Raw genomic sequence first — 22,592 nt, 5'->3', positions numbered from 1 at the left:
CCGGTACCGTGCATTGCCCTTTCTCACATTGAGAGTTGGTGCAAACTTCGCCGGTGCATCCAAACCCCGTGATATGATGCGCTCTTTCACACATAAACCTCCTTATATCTTCCTCAAAACAGCCACCATACCTACCTATTATGGCATTTCCATAGCCATTCTGAGATATATTGCCATGCAACTTTCCACCGTTCCGTTTATTATGACACACTTCATCATTGTCATAGTGCCTTGCATAATCATGTAGTCGACATCGTATTTGTGGCAAAGCCACCATTCATAATTTTTCATACATGTCACTCTTGATTCATTGCTATCCCGGTATACCGCCGGAGGCATTCATATAGAGTCATACTTTGTTCTAGTATCGAGTTGTAATCATTGAGTTGTAAACAAATAGAAGTGTGATGATCATCATTCATAGAGCATTGTCCCAAAAAAGGCCAAATAAAAAAAAGAAAGGCCAAAAAAGGAAAGGCCAAATAAAAAAATAAAAAAATAAAAATAAAAGTGACAGTGCTACTATCCTTTTTCCACACTTGTGCTTCAAAGTAGCACCATGATCTTTATGATAGAGAGTCTCTTGTTTTGTCACTTTCATATACTAGTGGGAATTTTTCATTATAGAACTTGGCTTGTATATTCCAACAATGGGCCTCCTCAAGTGCCCTAGGTCTTCGTGAGCAAGCAAGTTGGATGCACACCCACTTAGTTTATTTTGTTGAGCCTTCATACATTTATAGCTCTAGTGCATCCGTTGCATGGCAATCCCTACTCCTTGCATTGACATCAATTGATGGGCATCTCCCTAGCCCATTGATTAGCCGCGTCGATGTGAGACTTTCTCCTTTTTGTCTTCTCCACATAACCCCCTCATTATATTCTATTCCACCCATAGTGCTATATCCATGGCTCACGCTCATGTATTGCGTGAAAGTTGAAAAAAGTTTGAGATTACTAAAGTATGAAACAATTGCTTGGCTTGTCATCGGGGTTGTGCATGATGAGAGCATTCTTGTATGATGAAAATGGAGCATGAACAAACTATATGATTTTGTAGGGATGAACTTTCTTTGGCCATGTTATTTTGAGAAGACATGATTGCTTAGTTAGTATGCTTGAAGTATTATTGTTTTTATGTCAATATTAAACTTTTGTATTGAATCTTATGGATCTGAATATTCTTGCCACAATAGAGAATTACATAGAGAAATATGTTAGGTAGCATTCCACATCAAAAATTCCGTTTTTATCATTTACCTACTCGAGGACGAGCAGGAATTAAGCTTGGGGATGCTGATACGTCTCCAACGTATCTATAATTTTTGATTGTTCCATGCTATTATATTATCAACCTTGGATGTTTTATATGCATTTATATGCTATTTTATATGATTTTTGGGACTAACCTATTAACCTAGAGCCTAGTGCCAGTTTGTGTTTTTTCCTTGTTTTAGAGTATCGCAGAAAAGGAAAATCAAACGGAGTCCAATTGACCTGAAACTTCACGAAACTTATTTTTGGACCAGAAGAAGCCCACAGAGTATCAGAGTTGGACAAGGAGAGTCCCGGGCTGCCCACGAGGGTGGGGGGCACGCCCACCCCCTGGGCGCGCCCCCTGCCTCGTGGACAGCCCGGAGGTCCACCGACGTACTTCTTCCTCCCATATATACCCATATACTCTAAAAACTTCGGGGAGCACAATAAATCGGGAGTTCCGCCGCCAGAAGCCTCCGTAGCCACCGAAAACCAATCTAGACCCATTCCGGCACCCTGCCGGAGGGGGAATCCATCTCCGGTGGCCATCTTCATCATCCTGGAGCTCTCCATGACGAGGAGGGAGTAGTTCTCCCTCGGTGCTGAGGGTATGTACTAGTAGCTATGTGCTTGATCTCCCTCTCTCTCTCATGTTCTTGAGGTGGTACGATCTTGATGTATCGCGAGCTTTGTTATTATAGTTGGATCTGCTGATGTTTCTCCCCCCTCTACTCTCTTGTAATGGATTGAGTTTTCCCTTTGAAGTTATCTTATCGGAATGAGTCTTTAAGGATTTGAGAACACATGATGTATGTCTTGCGTGGGATACCCGTGGTGACAATGGGGTATTCTATTGATCCACTTGATGTATGTTTTGGTGATTAACTTGCGGGTTCCGTGACCTTGGGAATCTATGCATAGGGGTTGGCACACGTTTTCGTCTTGACTCTCCGGTAGAAACTTTGGGGCACTCTTTGAAGTACTTTGTGTTGGTTTGAATAGATGAATCTGAGATTGTGTGATGCATATCGTATAATCATACCCACAGATACTTGAGGTGACATTGGAATATCTAGGTGACATTAGGGTTTTGGTTGATTTGTGTCTTAAGGTGTTATTCTAGTACGAACTCTATGATAGATTGAACGGAAAGAATAGCTTCATGTTATTTTACTACGGACTCTTGAATAGATCAATCGAAAAGGATAACTTTGAGGTGGTTTCGTACCCTACCATAATCTCTTCGTTTGTTCTCCGCTATTAGTGACTTTGGAGTGACTCTTTGTTGCATGTTGAGGGATAGTTATATGATCCAATTATGTTATTATTGTTGAGAGAACTTGCACTAGTGAAAGTATGAACCCTAGGCCTTGTTTCCTAGCATTGCAATACCGTTTATGCTCACTTTTATCATTAGTTACCTTGTTGTTTTTATATTTTCAGATTACAAAAACCTATATCTACCATCCATATTGCACTTGTATCACCATATCTTCGCCGAAGTAGTGCACCTATACAATTTACCATTGTATTGGGTGTGTTGGGGACACAAGAGACTCTTTGTTATTTGGTTGCAGGGTTGCTTGAGAGAGACCATCTTCATCCTACGCCTCCCACGGATTGATAAACCTTAGGTCATCCACTTGAGGGAAATTTGCTACTGTCCTACAAACCTCTGCACTTGGAGGCCCAACAACGTCTATAAGAAGAAGGTTGTGTAGTAGACATCAGGGCGATTGCATTGCATACAATAAAGCGACAACCATATGGCTCCTGCCAGTTGCCGATAACTCCGTTACAAAACATGATCATCTCATACAATAAATATAGCATCATGTCTTGACCATATCACATCACAACATGCCCTGCAAAAACAAGTTAGACGTCCTCTACTTTGTTGTTGCAAGTTTTACGTGGCTGCTACGGGCTGAGCAAGAACCGTTCTTACCTATGCATCAACCACAATGATAGTTCATCAAGTTGGTGGTGTTTTAACCTTCTCAAGGACCGGGTGTAGCCACACTCAGTTCAACTAAAGTTGGAGAAACTGACACCCGCCAGCCACCTGTGTGCAAAGCACGTCGGTAGAACCAGTCTCGCGTAAGCGTACGCGTAATGTCGGTCCGGGCCGCTTCATCCAACAATACCGCCGAACCAAAGTATGACATGCTGGTAAGCAGTATGATCGTATCGCCCACAACTCATTTGTGTTCTACTCGTGCATATAACATCTACGCATAAAACCTGGCTCGGATGCCACTGTTGGGGAACGTAGTAATTTCAAAAAATTTCTACGCACACGCAGGATCATGGTGATGCATAGCAACGAGAGGGGAGAGTGTCGTCTACGTACCCTCGTAGACCGTTAAGCGGAAGCGTTATGACAACGCGGTTGATGTAGTCGTACGTCTTCACGACACCTCCGCGTTCAGCACACGTTTAGCTCGGTGACGTCCCTCTAACTCACGATCCAGTAGAGCTCGGGGAAGAGTTTCGTCAGCACGACGGCGTGGTGACGATGTTGATGAAGCTACCGCAGCAGGGCTTTGCCTAAACACCGCTACAGTATGACCGAGGTGGATTATGGTGGAGGGGGGCACCGCACACGGCTGGGAGAGATCTTTGTGATCAACTTGTGTGTCTAGAGGTGCCCCCTGCCCCTATATATAAAGGAGCAAGGGGAAGGCCGGCCGGCCCTTGTTGGCGCGCCTAGGAGGAGGAATCCTCCTCCTAGTAGGAGTAGGATTCCTCCCTTTCCTACTCCTACTAGGAGGGGGAAAGGCAGGGAGAGAAAGAGAAGGAAAGGGGGTGCCGCCCCCCTTCTCCTAGTCCAATTCAGACAGGGGAAGGGGGCGTGCTGCCTGCCCTAGGCCGCCCCCTCTCTATTTCCCTTATGGCCCAACAAGGCCCATTAGCCCCTGGGAGGTTCCGGTAACCCCTCCGGTACTCCGATAAAATCCCGATTTCACCGGGAACTATTCTGATGTCCAAATGTAGGCTTCCAATATATCAATCTTTATGTATTGACCATTTCGAGACTCCTCGTCATGTCCGTGATCACATCTGGGACTCCGAACTACCTTCGGTATATCAAAACATATAAACTCATAAAACCGATCATCACAGAAAATTAAGCGTGCAGACCCTATGAGTTCGAGAACTATGTAGACATGACCGAGACACGTCTCTGGTCAATAACCAATAGCGGAACGTGGATGCTCATATTGGTTCCTACATATTCTACGAAGATCTTTATCGGTCAAACCGCACAACACTATACGTTGTTCTCTCTGTCATCGGTATGTTACTTGCCCGAGATTCGATCGTCGGTATCCAATACCTAGTTCAATCTCGTTACCGGCAAGTCTCTTTACTCGTTCTGTAATACATCATCCCATAACTAACTCATTAGTTATCATGCTTGCAAGGCTTATAGTGATGTGTATTATCGAGAGGGCCCAGAGATACCTCTCCAACAATCGGAGTAACAAATCCTAATCTTTATCTATGCCAACTCAACAAGTACCATCGGAGACACATGTAGAGCATCTTTATAATCACCCAGTTACGTTGTGACATTTGGTAGCACACAAAGTGTTCCTCCGGTATTCGGGAGTTGCATAATCTCATAGTCATAATTAAGAACATGTATAAGTCATGAAGAAAGCAATAGCAGTAAACGATCAAGTGCTAAGCTAACGGAATGGGTCAAGTCAATCACATCATTCTCCTAATGATGTGATCCCATTGATCAAATAACAACTCATGTCTATGGTTAGGGAACTTAACCATCTTTGATCAATGAGCTAGTCAAATAGAGGCATACTAGTGACACTATGTTTGTCTATGTATTCACACATGTATTATGTTTCTGGTTAATACAATTCTAGCATGAATAATAAACATTTATCATGAAATAAGGAAATAAATAATAACTTTATTATTGCCTCTAGGGCATATTTCCTTCAATTTCAACATCACTCTCAGCGAGCGGTGTTAATCACTTTGTCTTCTCCAATAATGATGATGATCTTTGATATGTTTATGATTTCACTATCCTGCACCCGAGGCAATCCTTATACCAGATGGTGTCCATGGCTCAATGCAAAGAGCCAGTTGCATCGAAAGTCATGCTATACGTTATTTCTATTATGTTATCACTAACTTGTTGCAGGCATGAGGAGAAGTTTCTAAGGTGAATGATGAGAACATGCTAGTTCTCGGGAAAGCAGCAAACCTTGATGTCGGTCATTCTCCCAACTTAGGGGCAATAAATCATGCACAAGGAGATATCGTATGTGAAGGAGCGATCACCATGTTGTCCAATTCCATTGGTCTCAACTACAATCACCTTCACCCCATTGTCGGTAACAACCTTATTAATATTCTTGTTCTTACTAGCGCTGGAATGGTAGTAGTTAGCCGTGGTCGTCATTGCATCAAAATTCCTGGAGTGGCATACTTGTTGCCTACTCCTATGCCTAAACGTTTCTCCATAGAACATGGACAATTGCATTATGTTCCACGGGCAGGAGATGCAACTTTTGACCAGGAAGGCCCGGAACCTTAACAAGTAGATGAAGAAGAACTCGTCACCAACAAAGAAGAGAGCAACCCCAAGAGTAGCCACAACAAGAAGCCTACACCACCTACTTGGACCTCTACAGCCTCCAGGGCTTTCTCAATGATATGAGCAACCTCGCTGAGTCCCTTCGAGACACGTCCACCTACATGGATTCAAGCTTGTTCAACTAGAGCCAAGGATGGGCACCTGACCAACCGCCACAATGATCCCACCGGTTTTGGCTTGCAAAAGCTTAAGCTTGGGGGAGGCCATCTCCACGTATAAATGAAGATGTGGCGGTATTTGAATCAATTGTAATGAGGTTGTACTTAAGGTCATGGAGCTTCAAAACACTTGTGTTGGTCTGTTCCAACACTGCTTTTTATTTGCTTTCATTTTTCTTTTTGCCTTTTGCGATTTTTGGTTTGCAAGTTAGTTTTCAAACAAAAACCAAAAATAGAATAAGCTTTGCTTTGTTCTTGTTCTTTTTACCTCCTTGGAGTTCGTTTGCATTTTTTGTTTTCAAAGGAGTTGATCTACACCAGACAACGAGGAATGCAAGAATAAGGAAGAGAAGTGTGTGCATTCACAACCATGAAGGTACGTCATATGACTCCCGTCTGTTTGCATTTGAAATACTTAGAGTGGATGTAGTAGTAGTATGTGTGATATGTGCAAGAGGGAGTGAGTCTTGATAATTAAGACAAAGGTTTTGTTCTAGTAGCTAAAACAATTTTGTAGCCTTTGTTCTGTTTAGTCTAGATAACCAAGACTTGTCGTGGGACTGTTTTTATTGAAATGACCTTAACTAAGAATAACCGTCCATAAGATAAAGTCTTCAAAGACTTGGGTGTTGAGAAAAATTATAGAGAAGATGTTGTTAGAAATGAACCCCGTGTGTTAATTTAATAGACTTGATAACACTTGCGGATTAGATTATCTAGAGGAACTTAGTTGAAGGGTGAACGAGAATACGCCAAAACAATCTGTGTTGTATCTCTTACAATGGTGCTTCAGCTTCTCGCTGGTGTTATGGCCCTACTGCTATATGCACGTGTACATGTGTAAATGTGGCTCTGTCACCTTTTTCTGATGTTATGCCGAGGACTGTACTAACCAATGAATGATCCACCAGAGACCACGACTCAGATTTCAGCTATGAGTTTGTTACCATACGTAGTAACAACGCTACAAATGAATATTATTCGGCTTTCTCTTGAATGGGTGTGTATGTGGTAATAAAAGGGGACTGGACAAAAGAGATCGAAAGAGACATTTATCAGAGGTCCATAGTTCCCAAAAATTAAGCCACAACAAAACTCTATGCATGATCACTTACTTGGCATAATCCCTTCACGTGACACCCAAAATTTCAACAAACAATGATTGAAATAAAGTGCTCGAGAGCCTTTATGACGAGATAATTGTGGGTACGTTCATGAGCACTCTAGCATTATGTTCTTCTACATGCCTTTCACTCCCTAACTTATGTTTCTATTGCTCCATCAAAGAAAACTCTTCCGTGCATTCCCAACAAGCAAGTGTTGTCTAGAATAAATAGAACTGAGTGTAGCAAATTTGTTTTATCTAGTAGATCAAAAACTTTGTGTTGATTATCTTTGCTTCACTAACACTTGCATAATAACCATGCCACCACTATAGCTATACTAAGTTTTCAGGTCAAGAAGCGGAGGGCTATCTAGGCGTATCGATCGTAAGTGAACCAAAACCTTCTCGTTATTTCGATTTAAACAACTGAGTTCCTCATGATTCGGATTTCTCTCTATGTTGCTCGAGGATGATCAAGTTTAAGCCTGGGGAATTTTATGGGTGATATTTTATACTCATTCACCCTTTGTTTAAACCAAGATATTTTATGAAACCAAGATATTTCATTAAAACCGAGATATTCACTCTGATATTGCTACTAATGACTAATGAATGCAAATGATTCCACAAATCCTCTCTTTGAGGCATTTCCATAGGAAATGGGTTAAAAAGGAAATAAATCACGTGTGAACATGGAAAGGGGTGGAAAAGAAGATAGAAGAAATCAAGAGGAGGCACACCAGAGAAGACAACACAAAAGACAACGTTCCATACGACCACGAGTGCTCGTACGAGCGGTCGTATGGCGTGGATTTCGAGGCTCCTCGTCCACCTGAACAACTTTTATAAAGGAGACCACGTCGAAATGTCAACATAACATCCGCGAGTGAAGCCAGAACAAAGCTTCATCCCCTCCCATCAACCCTAGCCGTCGCCATTTCCATCTCCATAGCCACCATCGCCACCATAGTGCTTCCTCTCTAGATCGTACTTGTAATCGTGCATCACACAAGGCATCCACTATAAGACATATTATCAATCAATCGATCTTTAAGATGCGTTCTTTAATGTGTTCTTCATGCAATCTGGTCTTCATGTGTGAGTAGTTCAATAAGGTACGGGTTGACGCATGGGCTTTGCAACCCTTCGTATTTATTCTGGGGGCCAATGGAAGTGCTTTGAATTAACGTTCCATATGTGTGAAATAAAATTGTTCCATGGATGTCTCTTGTCTCATCCCCGTTCCCTGTAGGTATCCAAGATCATGGAGAGCGAGCCACAGAGAGGCTAAGGGTAGGGAGAACGTGAAGTGTTATTTTGAACACCAGTGACAAAAGGGTTTAGTATGGTAACACAGATCCAATCCTTAAGGATTCATGAGGTGTAGTCATTAAATGCCCAAAGCTCTAATCTGATTAGAATAATCTTAATTATCGAGGCAACCCCGCGCGACGAATAGGGCCTTCGGTTGGACAATTGATTCTTGATGCAGGACTCGAGCCGGTCAAGATGTTATTTGGACACATCCCTCACTTCGGTTCGTAACAAGCACATCTCGATAGGTGACTTCTAGTGCACAAATTAAGATCATATTTGGTCCCAACACAAATACATGGTTGTAAAGACCTCATACCAGTACCTATTTTTATTATAAGTGTTTCATCACAATTAGCTTGATTGATCTGGTCAAAAGCTAGAATTATTTCTTTGACAGAAGCTTGCTAGAGACCATCGCTTCAAGGGAACCTTCCTCTCGCGGGTTCAATAACCCAAGGTCACCTCTTTGGGGAAATATGTGCGGGTTACTTCTGTTCCGTTACCGGATCACTAAGTATCACGTGCTACATGAGAAAATGTGTCATTTGCTAAGCTCCACATGTCGATAGTCAATCTCGTTGGCCAGACGTCACCAGGACAATACCCCAAATCCATGAAACTACGGGACCACCACCTCCTTCCTCAACATGTGGTCGTCCATGCGCATCCCGATTATGATACCTTTTGGGCCACCTCCTCGGCATACCATTGCGCGTCCTCGAGTTACGACACCGCACAGCCGAGTTGCTCATAACCCAATTTGCATAGTATAACCATTTACAAACCCGTCAGTGTCAGGAGAATGAAGACCCGTAGTTTGAGATTATCTAGCATGCCATGTCAAAAGGCTGGCCCACACTGTAAACAAAGATCTAATTATGGCTCTACTCCCTCCATTCATAAATCTGCTCACCTCGTAAGTTGGCGGCGAGGCTAGGGTGCCCATATTTCCCGCCATAGTATGCAATTGGACACCGCCGCACCTGTTGGCCACTTGAGCTCCTCAACCCCTCTAGCATCAGAGCTCATGCCTGCCGTAAGACCCACCGACCGGCATTGCTGCTAACCATCGTCTCCCGCCACCCGCCGCGACTGGTGTCGATGCCATGCCAACTCACTTTATCGCCATGTCCTAGTCGTCGTCGTTGATGGTCCGTCCCCACCTCCCCCAACGTTCCCTCTAAACTCCCTCCTCCACAAGCATCCCTAACCCTAACTTAGTCATATCCGGTTCATCACCGGTGCCTCCACTCCACCTCGCTCGCTTCCACCGCCAACATCGTGGCCGGCCGTGTCTCCGAGCTCGGTGGGCAAGGCCTACAATACATGGGAGGGTACCCACAGCCAGTCAATTTTTTATTTAAAAAACAGTTTTTTAAGGCAAGATAGCCAGCCAGCTCGGCCAGAGCGGCAAAATTTGCGCCGGGCTGCTCCTACTCGGGACAAAATCTTTTTTTGAAGATCAGTACGGATACAAGCGCTCATATATATGCGCATGCACTCACTCCTATGAACGTACACACCCACACCCTATGAGCATATCCGAGAGACTGAGCCGATATATCATCTTGAGATTTTACGAAGTCACCGTAGACGCCTCGTAGTCGACGAGAACCTCTTCTTTCATTGAACACGTATCACCGAAAATCATGAAATAGATTTAAGATAAATACAAGCACGAGGACTTAAATCCTGATGGGCCGGAATACCATTGCCATCTATAACCATTATCGCTACTGGGAACGAAATCTTGGAACCCTTGCAACTGTGCAGAGCCGGTCCAGTTTCTCTCGGCCCAGTGCCCAGGTTTCCACCGATCGCAAACCGATGACCACCCCGCAACGCGGCCACTCCACGCCCACACGTCGCATTCTCCCCCTTTCGTTGTCCTTCCCCGTCCCATTCCCTCCGCTCCCCACTCCGCAGCAGTTCCGCACCGACGCCCTCGCCCTCACCCTCCCCAAAGCCCTAACCGCTCGCCCGCTCCGCCGCCATGAGGTCCAAGGCCAACGGAGACACCGCGTAAGTCACCCGCTCCCGCTCCCGCTCCCCCGCCTCCTCTTCCTGCGGGGTTAACGTTCATGGCTTTCGGTCGTACCGACTAACTTGGTCTCCTTTTCCGCTGATGATTCCGTGGTGGTGCGCTGCAGGTTCAAGGCCTCCGGCAAGAACAAGACGGCCACCGGCGGCGTCGCCAAGCCGAAGCGCGCCCCCACCCCCTTCTTCGCCTTCCTGTAAGCCCTCCCTCCCCGCCTCCTCCCCCAGATCTATTCGTCTCCGTACTCTAATAATTTTCGAAACTTCGGCCGCAGGGCTGAGTTCAGGCCACAGTACATGGAGAAGCACCCCGAGGCAAAGGGCGTCGCGGCCGTGAGTCTCCCACCCTCCTGCCATAGGGTTTTGCTTTTAGGGTTTTGCATCTAGGGTTTCGTTTCCATGGCCCATGGCTCATACGTGTGTGCATGTGCTGCTTGTTTTTCTCTCCTTTTAGGTCACCAAGGCGGCTGGGGAGAAGTGGCGCAGCATGTCGGATGAGGTTTGTCTGGTTTTTGCGCTACTTATGCAATTTATATTGTGGAAAGTTGCTCCGGTGCCGTTATACTTGCCACAACTTGCCAAAATACTACTAGGTTGTCGTACCTGTTGCGTTAAACAACTAATTTGCAGTCCGTTGCCCCAAGATGATAACACAGCGAGTCTCCGTTACAATGCCAGTTTGTTAGAATATGGATGATGTTTATATGATTTTTGCGGTGCTTGTGTAATTAATAATGTTGGTGGATACCTGTCCAGTGCCGTTATATTTGACGCAACTTACCAAAATAACACCCGAGCTGTGCTCTGTTACCCTTAACTGATAATGCCGTCAGTCTCCGTTACAATGTTCTGGTGTTCTAAAATATTTCACGCAAGGTTAGCAAAAGGAAAACAGAAATATGTTACCCCTTATCTGCCACTGTCTTGCTGAGCTGTTTAATAACTTTAGCGTCTGTTTGGTGAAGGAAAGATGATCCTAACTGGTTAATGCATGCCTTGTTTAGGAGAAGGCAAAGTATGGCGGCAAGAAGGCAGATGCCCCAGCAAGCAAGGCGGTGAACAAGAAGGTAGTGTTATCGCTGCCATGAATCTTGTGACGTAAAGCTTATGCTACTATGCATTCAAGTAATATCAGTTTTGGGGTAATAATGTTGTTTTCCATTTTTATCAGGAGAGCACTAGCTCCAAGAAGGCCAAGACTGACGCTGACGAAGAAGGTTCTGACGTTGAGGATGATGGCGAGGTATATAAATTTATGCATCGCTTTAGGTGGCATACATTGCAGTGCTGATGGAATTTACTTGTTGCTAACATATGTTTGGCTGTCTTATCACAGGAGGACGAGGAGTAAATAGTAGATGAGGGAACAGCAGTGGTGCAAATCAGCGTTTGTTGCTTAGGGTTTAGCTTGCCATGTCGATGTCCTCATTATGTAATGTTATGTAAGGAGAATGTTTAGATGCGTACTCCTGGGCTGTGGCATGCTAGAGATGTCTCTGTTTGACTATTAGCGAAGAAAAGCTTAAAACCCTTGACTGCTTTTCTTTCTTGGACTTCCACAGCATGTGGAAACAGTCATTATGTTGGCTTGCTATTAATCGCGTTATGTCTTGTGTTCTCCTTTCACTTTCTTATTGCTTCTGATGGTCCTTTTGCTGAACTTGCTCTTGAGTTTTGTGCAGCAATTTTTTGTTAAGATTGTGCCCAATTGCTTTCTCCTCCGTGGTTGACCAATGGCTGTCTGTTCTAACATTTGGCAGCCAGTACATCAGAAGTCTATTTATTTTTTACTTTGACAGGATGTAAAAATCGATGCTAGTTGCCGGCTTGCCGCTGGTGGTTGTGTGACTATAGTGCAGCTTCAAAACATGAAGTTTGCCCATGTATGTAAATTTGTGCAATGAAACAATTGATAGTGTAAGGTACCCTCTGTATGCTATCTACAACAAAATCATTTTAAGGCGGGGCTACATAATGTTCCACACACGTGAGGTGAACTTGAACATGGCGGTAACCTGTCAAGAACCTTAGCGAGTGCAAAGAGAAGTGAAGAAGACTATCTACAGCTGACCCCATGGTGCAGTTGGCCATCTCGAACAAACATAAAGAAAGGGAGCTTTACAACTAGAGGAAAAGGAACTGGATATAGCTGTCATTGCTATGATGAGCTCTTCTCGTTTTTCGTGGTTCGGAGCAGCTCTTTCGCCATTGATGAGAAGGATTGAGCACCATGAGCCATGTCTGCGGACCGAAGATTAATGCCCTGCAGGAAGCACATTTGTACATGTTAATGCCCTTTCAGGTTTATGCAGGATGTTCTTTATAGGTGTCTTCCGTGACATTCATATGGAAATTGGAAAGTTTTGCAGAACATAGGGAAATTGGGAACGAGAGAACTTCTTTGTTCGGGGAAACTGAATTACACGGTAGGTCCCGTACAGAGCAACATGGTAATAGGAATAGGCATAATACTATCAGTAGGGAAGCAAAATGCTGCTTACCTCCAATTTTTTGATGTTCTCTTGCAGCTTGTTTCCAATCATTTTTGGAACACTGGTTGAGTCCTGTTCAGATCAACAATGAAGGAAAGGTAAGTGAATGCATCAACTAGTCACATTTCTTCCCTTGAGGGAAAATAACCTATTATGTTGTGCACTATTCTACGCATTGCTAATACGATTCCATGTAGATGGTCATCAATCGGAGTAGATCAGCCTGTCTATGGACATAAATGTGCAGGTCATAATTTCAATGATATACTGGCGCTTCTATGCACTCACATCACTTGTTGCATATCCATACTTCATCTTTATCTGGTCAACTTGTCTAACTGATGGTTCATCTTCAGGCTTCTTATTTTCTGTATTCACCTTTTCTTCTGTTCTGGGCTTCAGTTTTCCTGCATATTAAACATTTGAACAACATATCACACTAAAATAGTTGAACTAGAGCGCTAATTTTGAAACGCCGCACCTTGGATTGCAAAGTTAATTACAAACATCTTAGTATAATACTTTTCTGACCTCTAAGAGCCTGGAGTCCCTTGCTGAATTTCTGTTTGCTTAGACCTGCGAAGTGCGGTCCTTTCTGCTTTTGTGTGTTGTCTTCAATGTCGATATCATCTTCAGAAAGAAACATATTAGAGTAAGTATACCCAGAAAAAGTAATGATTCTTCTAAAAATTATTGTAATAAGGTGTTCTAAAAAGTGATAGGTGCCAGGCAGACGATGTGGTAGTGGGGCTAGCGCCTAGTTGGGCTAGGCGGGAGGAAGGCACCTAGGGCCTTTTAGAACTGTGAACAACTGAACATCGTATACCTATGTCTAGCTCAATATTTTCATCATCTTTCAGTGAACTGCTCCTCCTCGCAGATGGTGGAGTGAAGTTCGCTGATGAAAATATTGAGGCCAGTTCTTCGGATGTTGTTGCGATGAATTGTCCATTGCCATTTGCATCACTCTCGTTTGCCTTGCTCCCTTTAGTGTCTTTCATAATCATCCCAAATAAGCCCTGGAGAATTTCCATTATCAGAAAGAAAGATACACAGATGCCTCAACTGACCATAAGATTAATCAGTTACCTTTTTCTTTTCTTTGGGAGACTTAACCACATAGGAAGATTCTTCCCTGAGAGGGCGGTCTTTTCTGTATACCATATTAATACTGTCTACATGCCTGCGTACAAACCGCACGCTTAGATAACTATGTTAAAAATTGTAAGTTCAGCTCGAAATAAATAATGAAATCATTGTGCCCGCTATTTGACGATCATAATAGGAGCTCTAGAATGGCTCAAGGGGTCTCTGGTAGTGCACTAAATTGCAAAGCTCCATTATTGGTAAACAAGGTCAACTATTCATCATTACCAAAGTTATAAACTAACCATGCTACCATACCTGTAGATGTCATCTTGACAGAGAGTAGAGAAAAAATATGTCTCCTCTCCCTTAATCTGTATAATCAAAGAAACTATTTATAAGTAAAAGCTACTTTTAAAATCATGAATAGAGCTATACTGAAGTTACTACAGAAGATGTCTCAAAAAGTAAAGTGATAGTGCAATCCATACCAAGATGATTTCTCCATCAGATGAACATGTTATGGAACTAGAGGAATTCAAGTTTTTTGAATGTACAAAACCTCGTAAAGAGGCTTCTTTCAACAAGGATAAATCTGGGAGGGACCTGCAGTTTCATAAATACACTAGAATTCATCGACTTCATTTGAATGCCCTCGACCCCTCGTGCAAAGTTTTCAACTCAGCTGTATTCTCACCTTGTTTCTACTTTTCCGTTGGAGAAGACTAGTACAATTCCAATTTCAGAAGAAGCACCATGGATAACAGATGCAAAACAACAGCTACCATTTAACTTTTTCTTATTAGTTATCTTCTTCATTCCCTGCACAAAGGAAAGCTCCATATGAACAACAACACTCACATAAAAACAGAAACTTCTGAGATAACTGGAAATACAAATACCTGAATCGCATGGCTCAAGGAAAATAAGCGGATTGCATCTTCTGTGCAAAGCAACAGCAAAGATTCCTTCAATGCTGTATCATGGTTATCAGATCCTGGTGCTTCGTTTGGAGATAACTCTGGATGATGGCATTATGTGGCTTTAGAATGGCATAATAGCGCGGTAATAGTACCTTGAGAATGGGGTTGGTGGGTAGATATACAAAAAAAGGATTATTATGCAAGATCATATAGCTCACCCAATGTCTGCAACAGAAGGGCTCTTGTGGGTCTGTTTGTCTGAACCGGGTTGGCATTCAAAAGTTTTCCAGTTTCTTCCTCGAGAATACAAATAGAAGAATCTTCCATTCCTACTATCAGAAGATCCTTATCGTACCCATTGTGGCTGTAGAGTTCAAATTGCAAGGAGGCAATTCCACCAGAGACACGACACTCAAGCTGTTTTTGATACAATATAGTAGCATCATCTACTTTGATAACTGATACCTGAAACATGTTTTTCCAGACATGTCACTTTCTTGGTTGAATAATGAGCTCAAATTTTGAGTTGAATAACCATATTTAACGAACTGCTTTCATGAGATAAATGATTGTGTGATAGTTCCTCTATCTCTTTAAAATAGTCATCAACACAATAAATAACATACATGACATGAGTCACTTCATATCAAGAATGGCAAACTGCAAAGTCTTCGAAGAAGTAACCACTATTTTGCTTAACAAGATACTAAAACTTGTTGAACTGCGAGTAATATTAACCATTTAACTTTAAAAATTTCTGTGAGATCGCATATCAAACATGATATTTAGTAGCTTTGAGTCTGCAATTTGACTATTGTAGACAGTGGTTAAATTTTAGTGCTACTATTTTGAAACTGTGATACTATGCTTTTATTGTGTTGATTAACGGTGCTTTGAGCCTAATAGTTCAGAAAATTGAGAACATTTTGCACAATGGACAAATTTCTTACAATTCCTTTTTCTGTCCCAACAGCAAAATGCTTCGAATTAGAGATCATAGAGGTTGAGGTTACAGCTCCCTTGAGCTTTATACTTCTTGCATCGTAGTTATCCCCTTGCTTTCCTAATGAGTCACAAAAATTCTGGTTAACTAACATAGAGAAATTCCATAGACTTAGATATAAAAACATTATTAAAAAGATACATCTACCAGATGATAAGATCAGGCAGTACTGAACTGCTGACAGCCATTTATTAAGCTTATACCTCATATATAAAATATATAAATTGTTTCTACTTGTGGACACCAAAATCAACCAAACATATATAACTCTTGAGAAACTCCACATTATACGCCTGTCCTTTCTTTTAAAATTAATGCAGCAAACTCCGCATCATCTCTTACTTTTAATTGAAAGTTCACAGTTCGCCCATGGAAACCCTATAAACAACCTTATTATGATAGTTTAGAACTCGGCCAGACAAGCCGCAAACTCATGCTTATTTACTGAAAGGAGGTGATCTTATACTCGGGTAATCCAAACGTGATAATGAATGTATACTAACCATCCATTAGTTTAATGCGCCAAAAAATCACTGAATGTGCTAAAATTTAACTGGTAAATTGCAAAGTTTGCAGTAATATTATTGAAATTATTCTAGTGCAAACCCTTTCATAGAATCAACAACCAAGTTACTATATAGGTAGATGGAAGCACAACCCCTGAGCAAGTTAGTACCTTGTAAAATGGATAATATATTGTCGCTAGAGTCCTTTTTGAATGTGATTACGCGGACCTGGAAAGAAGAAATAAATGTCAATGCACTGGAAGTGTATTTAACACATAAACTAGAAACCTCCTGGTAGCCGTGGAATAGCTTACTGTTCCACCCTGATCCCCAGATATAAGAATGCTGGAGGACATATCAAACTGCAATGAAGTAATACGGGCTCGACTTGATGTATTGTCTTCATGCTGTGAAGTTATTAGATGGTTATTAGAATGAAGTTGAACACGGCAGTTCGTATAAGAATTCATAATTGTATAACACTTGGCAAAAAAGTTGGGATTTGATGCTACCTGCTGCTTTATCATAAAAATCTGCAGCAGAAGAGGACATGATGCATCCCAAAAGCTTATGGTTCCATCCATATGTCCAGTTATACAAAGATTCCTGGTTTTATGGATGTTGCTAAGACTAGCAGATATCTGACCTTTATCCTTCATTGAAAGCAGCCATGGATATTTGGAGGCCAATGTTGAAAAATAATCCTGTCCATTAAAAAGATGAAGCTGTCTGGTCAAAGAGTTCACAGTTGTTTGCAGGTATAATTTACAAATCTATACATGCCTCATTAGCTGTTGCTGTACGGTCACTTGTGTAGAACTTTGCAACATTGATGCCCGAATCACCATACGGTTGTTTCACAAATGAGTGGCTTGGAAGTGTTGGTGGTGATCTAGACTGAGATTGAAGAAGGTAGCGCTCAATTTCTGAATCATCGCATAAACAGATTTGACCAGATTTCAACAAGAGAACAAGAACAGTCTGTCTTTGCTTATTTGGGTCGCTAAGGCCTGTAACAAACTCCATTCCTTGACAAGCTTCTGTGAGGGGCAATACCATCTTTACTATTCGAGATTCACTCTCTTCATTCAGAATCAGGACCTGTGTCCAGAAAACACAAATGAAAGATTGAACGAAGATGCATTTCTCACTAAACAAAAATACCAAGACATCTTATCCACGTGAACCAGCACTATATTCTTCAGAAAGAAATCAACCGTTCCAAGTTCAAATAATGCTTTGGACATGGATCTTTTGTCTGGTTGCTGGAAAAATGACACCCAATCCGTTGCCCTTTGGGTGAGCATTTACTTTGAGTACCCATAATTTTTTATTTGTTCAAGTCAGTCCCAAAACCAATAGATCATCCAGTCTAAATCGGCCTGTTACCAATCGATACGCTTCTTAAAACCCTAGAAAATGTAATACTGAGAAGCAAAATCATACAACCTGAATTTCGTATTCAAAAGGGCCAGAGGCCAGAGAAAACCGGTATCTGACAACCTGATAGTTATTTAGTGATAGTCCTGGCAGACAGATATGATGAAATTTACTGCTCCAATTATTTGCAATTAGCTAAAGTTTGCTAAGATATGATGTGAGTTCTAATAACTAAAATGTCATTTGGGATAACAATATCCATATGGAAAGCATGCACTTGAAAAGTATGGCAGAAAATCAGGAACATTATAAAAACCACTGTGAAAATATTTCAGTGTTTCTACCTGGTATAGGTATGCATGTTCGCTGAATCCATTAATATACAAACGTCCAGACTTTCCATCAGTAGGAACCCATCTCAAAGAGATTATTGGCACCTTGTCTAGCTTGTATCCAAGGTTAAGCCTCTGAAGTGGTAGATTCTGATTACTCGAAGATGAGGAATTTTCTGCACTGAAAATATCAGGAATAGCCCAAAGGTAGATATCACCACTGTCATATCCAATAGCAACTTTGCTTCCCTTGGAACAAGCCCAGCATGATGATGTCACATTTTTCTCCTCCTGGTGCGATTGTTGTTGCGTAGTTCTACCGGATACGAATACCACTTTGCTTGCCTTAATATCCCATAAAGTCATGACACCATCTCTGAATATAATGAGCAACCTGAGAGGAAGAGTGCACCTTAATCAGACATTTCACTATGCCTACAGAGGGGCATGAATTAACGAATTATGGAAGATCAATCTGAATATGACATGGCTGAAAAGCTGCAATAATTCGTGCCAAACTGCGGTAATGAGATTGAGACCAACCTGTTAGATTCAGCCAAAGGCTGTGGCGATACAAATACAATTTCTACCCCGTTACCGCCATTTCCCGTGGAACCTTCAATAACAAATCAAACTGAATGTGAATTTCAGTTGCCAATTACATTGGCTTATTGAGATGATTTGCATTAATATTGTTGTTGTGAAATTTCTCTCTGAAAGTTTAACAAATATCTGGATGGGAATGATATTTAACATATCATTGCAAACAAAATAAAAGAAAGTGTAGAAGAATAAACAAAGTTCAGTATGCAGTTAGCCTTAAAAGAAAGCTGAGTATGCAACATAGAGATATATACTGATATTCCAGAGACGGCATATATTTTCTAGTTTGCAGATTGTTTGGTTTAACAGGCTTCTGGTTCCTTTTTCGATAATTTTCGTTCTGCTTTGGCCTTTTTTTTTGTATTTGTGCCATCTGGCATCTGGGCAGGCCTGCATCTGGGTGATTTCTCGCTAATACAAAACTGACAGGCATTTTTATGCGTGTCCGAGGGAAAAAAACAGAGAGACGACATACCATAAGATTCAGCAAAAGGAATGCAATACGGCAGGTCAACTAGACACCTTTGACCCAAGTCAAGCTTGAACAAGGACACATTTCCAAAACTATCTCCTGCATATCTGCGCAGCCCAGAATTCTCGTTAGCACACTTGACCCATCAAGATCCATGCCGCAGTACCAGTGCATTCAGTAACCATCACTTACATGTAGAAACTCTTCTGCAGCACTGTGAACGCGGTTATTTGCTTCTCAAAGGGATGCAGATAACACAGCCTCTTGGTGTCGATGTCCCAGACCTGCAAACGACGCTCTTTTGGGTCAACAACGCATGGAAAAATAGGACCACATTTAGTGAATGGACCAAGAGAATGAATGTGTGGGAGTAGACGTGCCTCGATCTGGTTCTGAGTGTTGACGCTCAGGAGAACCCCTTGGCCATCGGCGAACTGAAAGTGAGCGTCGGATTCAGGCACATCGATCCAAGTTCAGCAATGCGGCACTGGACACGGAATAGCAATGGGATTGGAAGCAGGTGGTGAGTGGTACCTGCAGGAACTTGGAGGGGATGGGGGAGGGGGACTGGAGCAGCGCCTGCGTGTTGTCGCGGCCGAGCAGCTTGATCTGCCCATTCCTGCAGGCGCGCGGCGGAGCAGAGGGCGTCAGCGACGGCGGGGAGAGGTCGGTGGGCGGCGTGTCCGCCGGAACTCGGAACGGAAGGGAAGCAGCAAGCAAGCGGGTGGGGTTTGTTGGGAGCTGTCGGCGGGTTACCTGGTGGCGACGGCGAGGACGTGGAGGAGGGGGTCGTAGGCGAGGAGGGCGGCGTCGGCGGGGACGCCGTAGTGGAAGGCCAGCCGCGGGCTCACGTCCTCGGCGCGCAGCCCGCCGATGCCGCCGCTGTGCTGCTGCGAAGAAGTTAAGAAGGATCAGAGGCATACGGGAAATGGAACGCAGCTGCTTCCGTAGCATAGTGGTATTGCGTTCGCTTCGTAAGCGAAAGGCCGCGAGTTCGATCCTCGCCGGGAGCTCTCTTTTTTTTTGTTCTTCGTAACTGATGAAGTAATTTAAATTCACTCCACCTAAAATATCACTTTCAAACTAGAAATTTTTGTCTCTGACAAAAATAATAAATGAAGGAAAAGGACGAGATATATCTTGGTTCCTTACTGTACTTATGTAAGGCCATGTACGTGTCAGTATGTCCTGATCTCCCGGCCCATGAGCTCAGCCGGCCAAGCACATGGCCGGTCACATCGAAATGAGCACGCAGTAGTAGCAGTATCTAATAAACGACCAGGTGGCGTGATCTAATTAGCCCCGAGAAATCATGATGCCAACGGACTGGTACACGCGGCAGGCTAGTGCAATTTCAAAATAAGATTCATGTCCTAACTTAATCTAAAGCATTTCACAATTCCCAGTTTTTTTAAATCATCATAAATCTTTTTCGAGAGTGAATGATCACAAATCTCAAGTGTGTTGCTGTCAGTGCCTGCCCTAGTCTCAAGTGTGTTGCTGTCAGTTGCCCTACTATGAAGTTATAATACTACCTTTTTTCCCTTAAAAAAAGGAAAATCACGCATCATCACATCAGGCCCCTGTCTTTAGCAAGAGTTGCCATACATGCTTACTTGTCCTAGGTCTCTCACTGCAAGAGCGAGTAATTTTGCAGAGAGTCGAGGCATATGATGGAAAATAATTTTGGAAACGGCATGATATGAAACACTTGCGCTTATTATACAAGCCAAAGCCGGATACTGAAATCGACAGCCGCGACTGAACAACGCCCCCTGTAAAACAGTCGTCGGTGACTGCAGGCCAAAGCCGGCAAGCCTACGCTGAACCGAAGCAAGCGAACCTCGTTGTCTCGTTGATCTCCAAGGACCGGCCTACTAGGCTATTTTATATCAACCCCACAGTATTGTAATCCATCCAATCTATGCATCGAACCTGGTCAATCTACCAAAATTTCTTATCCATCTCGATCGGGCGCCTCAGTGTTGGTGCCACGGCACTGGGTAGGATCATTTCCGCAGCGACTAAACAATGCATCCTTTGCTTGGACGATATTAATGAGGTCACATGGACTTGCAGAGCCGCCTTAAATTTGTGAATCGTACATGAGTCCATGGCCATCTGTGGGTGTTTCAAATTCGAACGGAGCTCGGATCGAAACAAGGACGCGAGCGCGACACTCCGTCTCTGACGAGGCAGGGAGACATTGGGGGACGGCGTCAACGAGGCAACATTCTTTTCTTTTCTTGTTCGCACGGCGAAAATAAGGAAATGAGCAGAAAGTGACATTTTTCCAAGGATTACGTCCGAATTCGGTCGGTGGAGAAGGGGATGAGTGGCATCAACAACTACTCCCCAGTCAGGAAAAGAAAAGAGACCATTCTAGGATTACTACTCACCCTCGAATCGAATCTACTACGTACATGCTGTAGCAAAGTTGTCGTAATCCACACAGAATCGACCGAGAACAAGGAAGCTGATAGATCGGAGTACTGGTAAAATGGCAGCAGAGAGCATTGGACTGGATGGGATCGAGCGAGCGAGCGAGAGAGAGAGAGGTTATATACCTTCTTGGAGGCCTTCTCCACGAGCTTCTTGACGAACATGGCCGATCCACGGCGACCAAGGCAGAATCCAACGAAGAATCCACTCGCAGGTGAACCAGGATCGACGCCTCTCTTCTGTACCCGAAGCAGCAACAGCAGTTGTCAACTTGGCCTTCAGGAACCGCAGGAGGGAATGAATCGACGGAGGAAACCGAGGACGAAACCGTCGACGGAGGCAGGGGGGGAAGAAGGGGGTGTCAGACGGACAGGGGAGGAAGGGGAGTTTTGTGTTGGGAGGGCAGTTAAGGATTAGGTTGAGAGAGATCGATGCTACAGACACTGTCGAGTGAGAGAGCGGAGGGGGGTTTAAAAAGGAAGGAGGGAGGAGCCAGCCAGGGACCGCAAACCGACGCGGAATAATAATCCCGGGCTCCCGGTTCGACGATGGGCCAGGGCGTGATCCGGTACGTGCACTTGGCATCGCCTCGACGCAACCGAGAAATGATGAAATCTGTCCTGACGACGTGCCTTTTCCCTTCAACCACCTCGTTCGTTCATGCTGTCTGTCAGCAGAGGAAGGGTAACGTGGCAGCGAGGCGACTCTCGACGAACGAGTCGGTCCAGTCGGTGTGAGGTTGTCAGCCGGTCCTCCACTGCTCCACATATGGAATGTACTGAAGAAGGAAGAAGCAGGCAGCGCCGAGGAAGGAAAGGAGAGCTGGCCATGGGCGTGGCGTTACTACTG

General features: G+C 43.4%; 2 protein-coding genes and 1 non-coding gene across 4 annotated transcripts; 2 read left to right on the top strand and 1 right to left on the bottom strand.

The window, feature by feature from the left end:
• The first annotated feature begins 10,313 nt into the window (after window positions 1-10,313).
• On the top strand, window positions 10,314-12,130 carry LOC125539347 (HMG1/2-like protein). Its single transcript, XM_048702787.2, has 7 exons — window positions 10,314-10,489; window positions 10,618-10,701; window positions 10,780-10,837; window positions 10,959-11,003; window positions 11,509-11,571; window positions 11,676-11,747; window positions 11,841-12,130. Exons 1-7 carry the CDS (start codon window positions 10,461-10,463, stop codon window positions 11,853-11,855), a joined length of 366 nt encoding a protein of 121 aa, XP_048558744.1. The 5' UTR covers window positions 10,314-10,460; the 3' UTR covers window positions 11,856-12,130.
• A 262-nt stretch (window positions 12,131-12,392) lies between these two features.
• DAW1 (Transducin/WD40 repeat-like superfamily protein) lies at window positions 12,393-22,199 on the bottom strand. 2 transcript variants are annotated; one of them, XM_048702785.2, is made up of 24 exons: window positions 21,869-22,199; window positions 20,058-20,191; window positions 19,836-19,920; window positions 19,682-19,735; window positions 19,494-19,585; window positions 19,305-19,408; window positions 18,770-18,842; window positions 18,239-18,620; window positions 17,298-17,615; window positions 17,027-17,218; window positions 16,829-16,921; window positions 16,685-16,742; window positions 15,956-16,068; window positions 15,224-15,470; window positions 14,985-15,103; window positions 14,780-14,904; window positions 14,574-14,688; window positions 14,401-14,456; window positions 14,086-14,179; window positions 13,823-14,015; window positions 13,528-13,626; window positions 13,285-13,403; window positions 13,006-13,068; window positions 12,393-12,767 (listed from the first exon to the last, which is right to left on the bottom strand). In XM_048702785.2, the coding sequence occupies exons 1-24, from the start codon at window positions 21,905-21,907 to the stop codon at window positions 12,663-12,665; spliced, it is 3,072 nt and encodes a 1,023-aa protein (XP_048558742.1). In that variant the 5' UTR covers window positions 21,908-22,199; the 3' UTR covers window positions 12,393-12,662. The 2 variants fall into 2 exon arrangements, with proteins under 2 accessions (XP_048558742.1, XP_048558743.1); XM_048702786.2 differs by having other exon boundaries at window positions 20,058-20,188.
• Window positions 20,243-20,314, top strand: TRNAT-CGU (transfer RNA threonine (anticodon CGU)). Its single transcript has one exon. It is a non-coding gene; the product is annotated as a tRNA-Thr (tRNA).
• Window positions 22,200-22,592: the final 393 nt, after the last annotated feature.

Source organism: Triticum urartu, chromosome 2A (assembly GCF_056163025.1).
Source record: "Triticum urartu cultivar PI428250 chromosome 2A, HENAU_Tu73, whole genome shotgun sequence".
Taxonomy (NCBI): domain Eukaryota; kingdom Viridiplantae; phylum Streptophyta; class Magnoliopsida; order Poales; family Poaceae; genus Triticum; species Triticum urartu.
Note: the sequence above shows the minus strand (reverse complement) of the source record. Positions and strands in the feature narration are given on the sequence as shown.

What these genes read in the sequence shown, in the direction of transcription:
- LOC125539347 (XM_048702787.2), top strand. Translation starts at nt 10,461, where the DNA reads ATGAGGTCCAAGGCCAACGGAGACACCGC. An exon ending in GGCGCAGCATGTCGGATGAG is followed by an intron (nt 11,004 to 11,508) that starts GTTTGTCTGGTT and finishes TGCCTTGTTTAG; the next exon opens with GAGAAGGCAAAGTATGGCGG. An exon ending in GCAAGGCGGTGAACAAGAAG is followed by an intron (nt 11,572 to 11,675) that starts GTAGTGTTATCG and finishes CATTTTTATCAG; the next exon opens with GAGAGCACTAGCTCCAAGAA.
- DAW1 (XM_048702785.2), bottom strand. Translation starts at nt 21,907, where the DNA reads ATGTTCGTCAAGAAGCTCGTGGAGAAGGCCTCCAAGAAG. An exon ending in TTTTTATGATAAAGCAGCAG is followed by an intron (nt 16,922 to 17,026) that starts GTAGCATCAAAT and finishes ATAACTTCACAG; the next exon opens with CATGAAGACAATACATCAAG. An exon ending in TATATTATCCATTTTACAAG is followed by an intron (nt 16,069 to 16,684) that starts GTACTAACTTGC and finishes GTGACTCATTAG; the next exon opens with GAAAGCAAGGGGATAACTAC.